Here is a 3,065-nt window from a genome sequence, read left to right as displayed (position 1 = left end):
AATATATCAATATTGTCACAAGGGAAGTTGGAATGTTTTTGGCGAAAACTAGGGCCTTAGTTAGACGAATAGGGTATAGGCTGGAGTAGTATTGATCAATGTCGATTTGTATATATTCAAAGGTGTACTTCGGGCGTAGAGAATTGAACCACTGGATAGCTTGACTGGTTTTGGTCCAAAGTTTCAATGTAGATGTGGTGGAAAGTTGGGGCCTTGTCGCTAAAGGTGTGTGGAGCTGCATATTGTCATCGTGAATGTTAATTGTTTGCAGATTCTTATTCGGCTTCTTACTCGTGATTGCTACTCAAAGATTTCTGAATGTCTCAATATACCATTCGCTGTTTAAAGCACAACTATGTTCCGGAAATCAAGGAAAATAACACCCTTGTCTTCCCCCAAAATTTACCAATGCTACATAAGGACTCCAAATTAAAGGAAATTTTACACACACATAAAATCACTAAAAGCTACAAACAACCGAAATCACGAAAAAAGATCCTCACTAAGGCAAAATTATTTTCCAAAATAATAGATGTAAAAGTGAAAAAATGTGGTCGACCAAATTGCGCAACATGCCCAAACATTCTAGAAGGATCAGAATTCCTTTTCAAAGAAGGACAAAAATTCAAAATCAAATCTGACTTTACTTGTGCTTCAGAAAACCTAATTTATGTCATAAGATGCTCGGGCTGGCACCAAAACTACATACGATCCACGGGATTATCGCTCAGACGTAGATGCACTCTGCATCGATAACAGATTGCATTCCCAGAATACAGAATGATACCCTTTGCAAATAGGTTAGAATTATGATTTGTGTGTTTTATAGGCCCAAGTATCATAAAGGTTATGCCTTGCAATTTTATTATGATAATTTTATGCATTAAATTGATTTTAAATTATTTCATGCTATTTACGTAACTGAATTGTAACACATGTTCAATTATATAATTTCAATGTTATATATTGCTTAACTATCATATTGTAAATAACAATCAATTTAGTACACTTCAAATGTTAAAGAACAATAAATAGTTTAATATCGAAAATACAACTGAAGATTTTGATTATTGAAATAAACTGGAACGACATTTACTGATTGTTACGTTTGAATGACGTAATCAAGTGAGAAATGTTTTTGATTTTCGTCGCTTGACACTTCACTGTACTTTCTAAACAAAAGAGTTACGTTTAATTTCGCAGAAGAACGACCATGGATTTTGCAGTTGTTGCTGGAAGATTAGACTCGGTAGGTTTTATGGAAAGACGGCAAAAGAAAGTCCGTGATTATTTTCAAGAAGGTCGCCATCGTTTTCATCCTGGAGATCGTAAGGCTGTGGTTAACTGGATGATAGCATGCGCAGATCATTTCAGCGCTCCTCTGGAAGTTCTCCACCTATCAGTTGTATTATTTGACTTATTCCTGTCTTCTAGAAACTCACCACCGATTTCAAGCGAAAAACTGCAATGTGTTGGAGCAACATGTCTTAGAATTGCTTTTGACACGATGCTTCTTCGTATAACAGATGAGGGTTTGAATATTATTCACATGACTGCTGCAGTCGACCCAGAGTCTTCAGAGGAGGAGCTTCGTAACATGTACATTTCGGTTTCTGAATGTTTTCATGGTAGGATGTTTTTTATGACTCCCTATATCTTCATTTCGTATTTCCAGGTTATTCTCAAATTAAAACCTCGTCACGATTTGTTTCATTTGATGAACTATATAGTGGAACTAGTGCTATATGATGACTTTCTCACCGTAAGAAATTACTATAGACCAAGTCTTATAGCGGCAGCTGCTCTTTATACGGGGACAACTGTATTTAACTTCCGTATCGAATGGTTTCAGGACTTGTCAGATCTGACAGAATATACTGGACAAGAGGATGACTTGCAAATTGTTCATGAACGCATGAAATTTTTATTATCATCAGCTCCCTTTGAACAAAGGGAACATTCAACACAGACAAGATACAGCACTCAACAGAACCACAAAGTGAGCACTATTGATTATGCAAGCATTTATTAAAAGTCTAAAACCTTTGTGGTCTTTTTCTCTTAGGCTTTCACTTTTCAATTCCTTCAATTTTGTTACAGTTGATTTCAAATTTGGTGTATTGATGTAGTTATGCATGCTAATTATGGAAATGAAATTCATTTTTGCCATAAATTAATAACAAAATTATTAGCTTTTTAAAATTTGCCTATTTTGGGCAATTTTAGCCAGTCGTAAGCCACAGACATATTGCTGCCTGTCTCCACAAGTAACAAGCCAAGCTGTTATCTGCTTAAAACTATTACAACCACAATGTACCGATATTCTGAACTTTCGTTTTTGAATTTTCGATTAAAAAAATGTATTAATTGTTTACATGAACTGAACAATATTATTACAACTTATTACAGTATTTATTACAATTTATTCGCAAACAAACTTCATTGAGGACTTTTTCTATTTAAATTGTTTGCATGCCTGTTCGAACGTTTGTTTTGCATTCTTTTGTTAGACAGAAAAACTAATGGGTCTTTTCTGTTGCTGTGACAGTGTTTGAAATTTAAAATTTTCAAATTTGGTATGTTGATGTAAGTTCTCATTGAATCTGATTTTCGTATTTACTTGTCCCAGAAAACTATAAAAAAATGTTCACTAAGAATGTAACTAATTGATTAACCCCAGATCAACCACTGGTCAGAGAGACCCTATACACCAACGCTAAACCCTCAGCCTAATCCTAAACCCTAATTCAAATCTTAAACTCCAACGCAAAACCCTACTCTAACCCTAAATCCTAAACCCTAGACCCTTATTGTAATTCCAAAGCTCAACCCTAAACCCTAATTCTAGCCGTACATCCTGAGTTTGACCCTAAACCTCAACCTTGAAATCCGACTCTAACTCTAGTTAGAACGGAACTACAGCAGGAAGCGCTCCTTGTTTGATAACTTCAAGAAAGTGGGGAAAAAATTTGACGACAAAGTATTCTTTTATGCATGCATTTCATTCCCTACTACCATCCTGCTTTCCAATGATAGTGGCATTTCCATTCTTTGCAGAGCTTCAG

General features: G+C 35.3%; 1 protein-coding gene across 1 annotated transcript; it reads left to right on the top strand.

Moving 5' to 3' along the window:
- The first annotated feature begins 1,122 nt into the window (after nucleotides 1–1,122).
- LOC106871995 (uncharacterized) lies at nucleotides 1,123–2,046 on the top strand. Its single transcript, XM_014918791.1, has 2 exons — nucleotides 1,123–1,249; nucleotides 1,676–2,046. The coding sequence occupies exons 1-2, from the start codon at nucleotides 1,214–1,216 to the stop codon at nucleotides 2,030–2,032; spliced, it is 393 nt and encodes a 130-aa protein (XP_014774277.1). The 5' UTR covers nucleotides 1,123–1,213; the 3' UTR covers nucleotides 2,033–2,046.
- The last annotated feature ends 1,019 nt before the right edge of the window (nucleotides 2,047–3,065 follow it).

Source organism: Octopus bimaculoides, unplaced genomic scaffold (genome assembly GCF_001194135.2).
Source record: "Octopus bimaculoides isolate UCB-OBI-ISO-001 unplaced genomic scaffold, ASM119413v2 Scaffold_26101, whole genome shotgun sequence".
NCBI lineage: Eukaryota > Metazoa > Mollusca > Cephalopoda > Octopoda > Octopodidae > Octopus > Octopus bimaculoides.
This window is presented reverse-complemented; position numbering and strand designations above follow the sequence as displayed.

What these genes read in the sequence shown, in the direction of transcription:
- LOC106871995 (XM_014918791.1), top strand. Translation starts at nt 1,214, where the DNA reads ATGGATTTTGCAGTTGTTGCTGGAAGATTAGACTCG. An exon ending in TTGCTGGAAGATTAGACTCG is followed by an intron (nt 1,250 to 1,675) that starts GTAGGTTTTATG and finishes TCGTATTTCCAG; the next exon opens with GTTATTCTCAAATTAAAACC.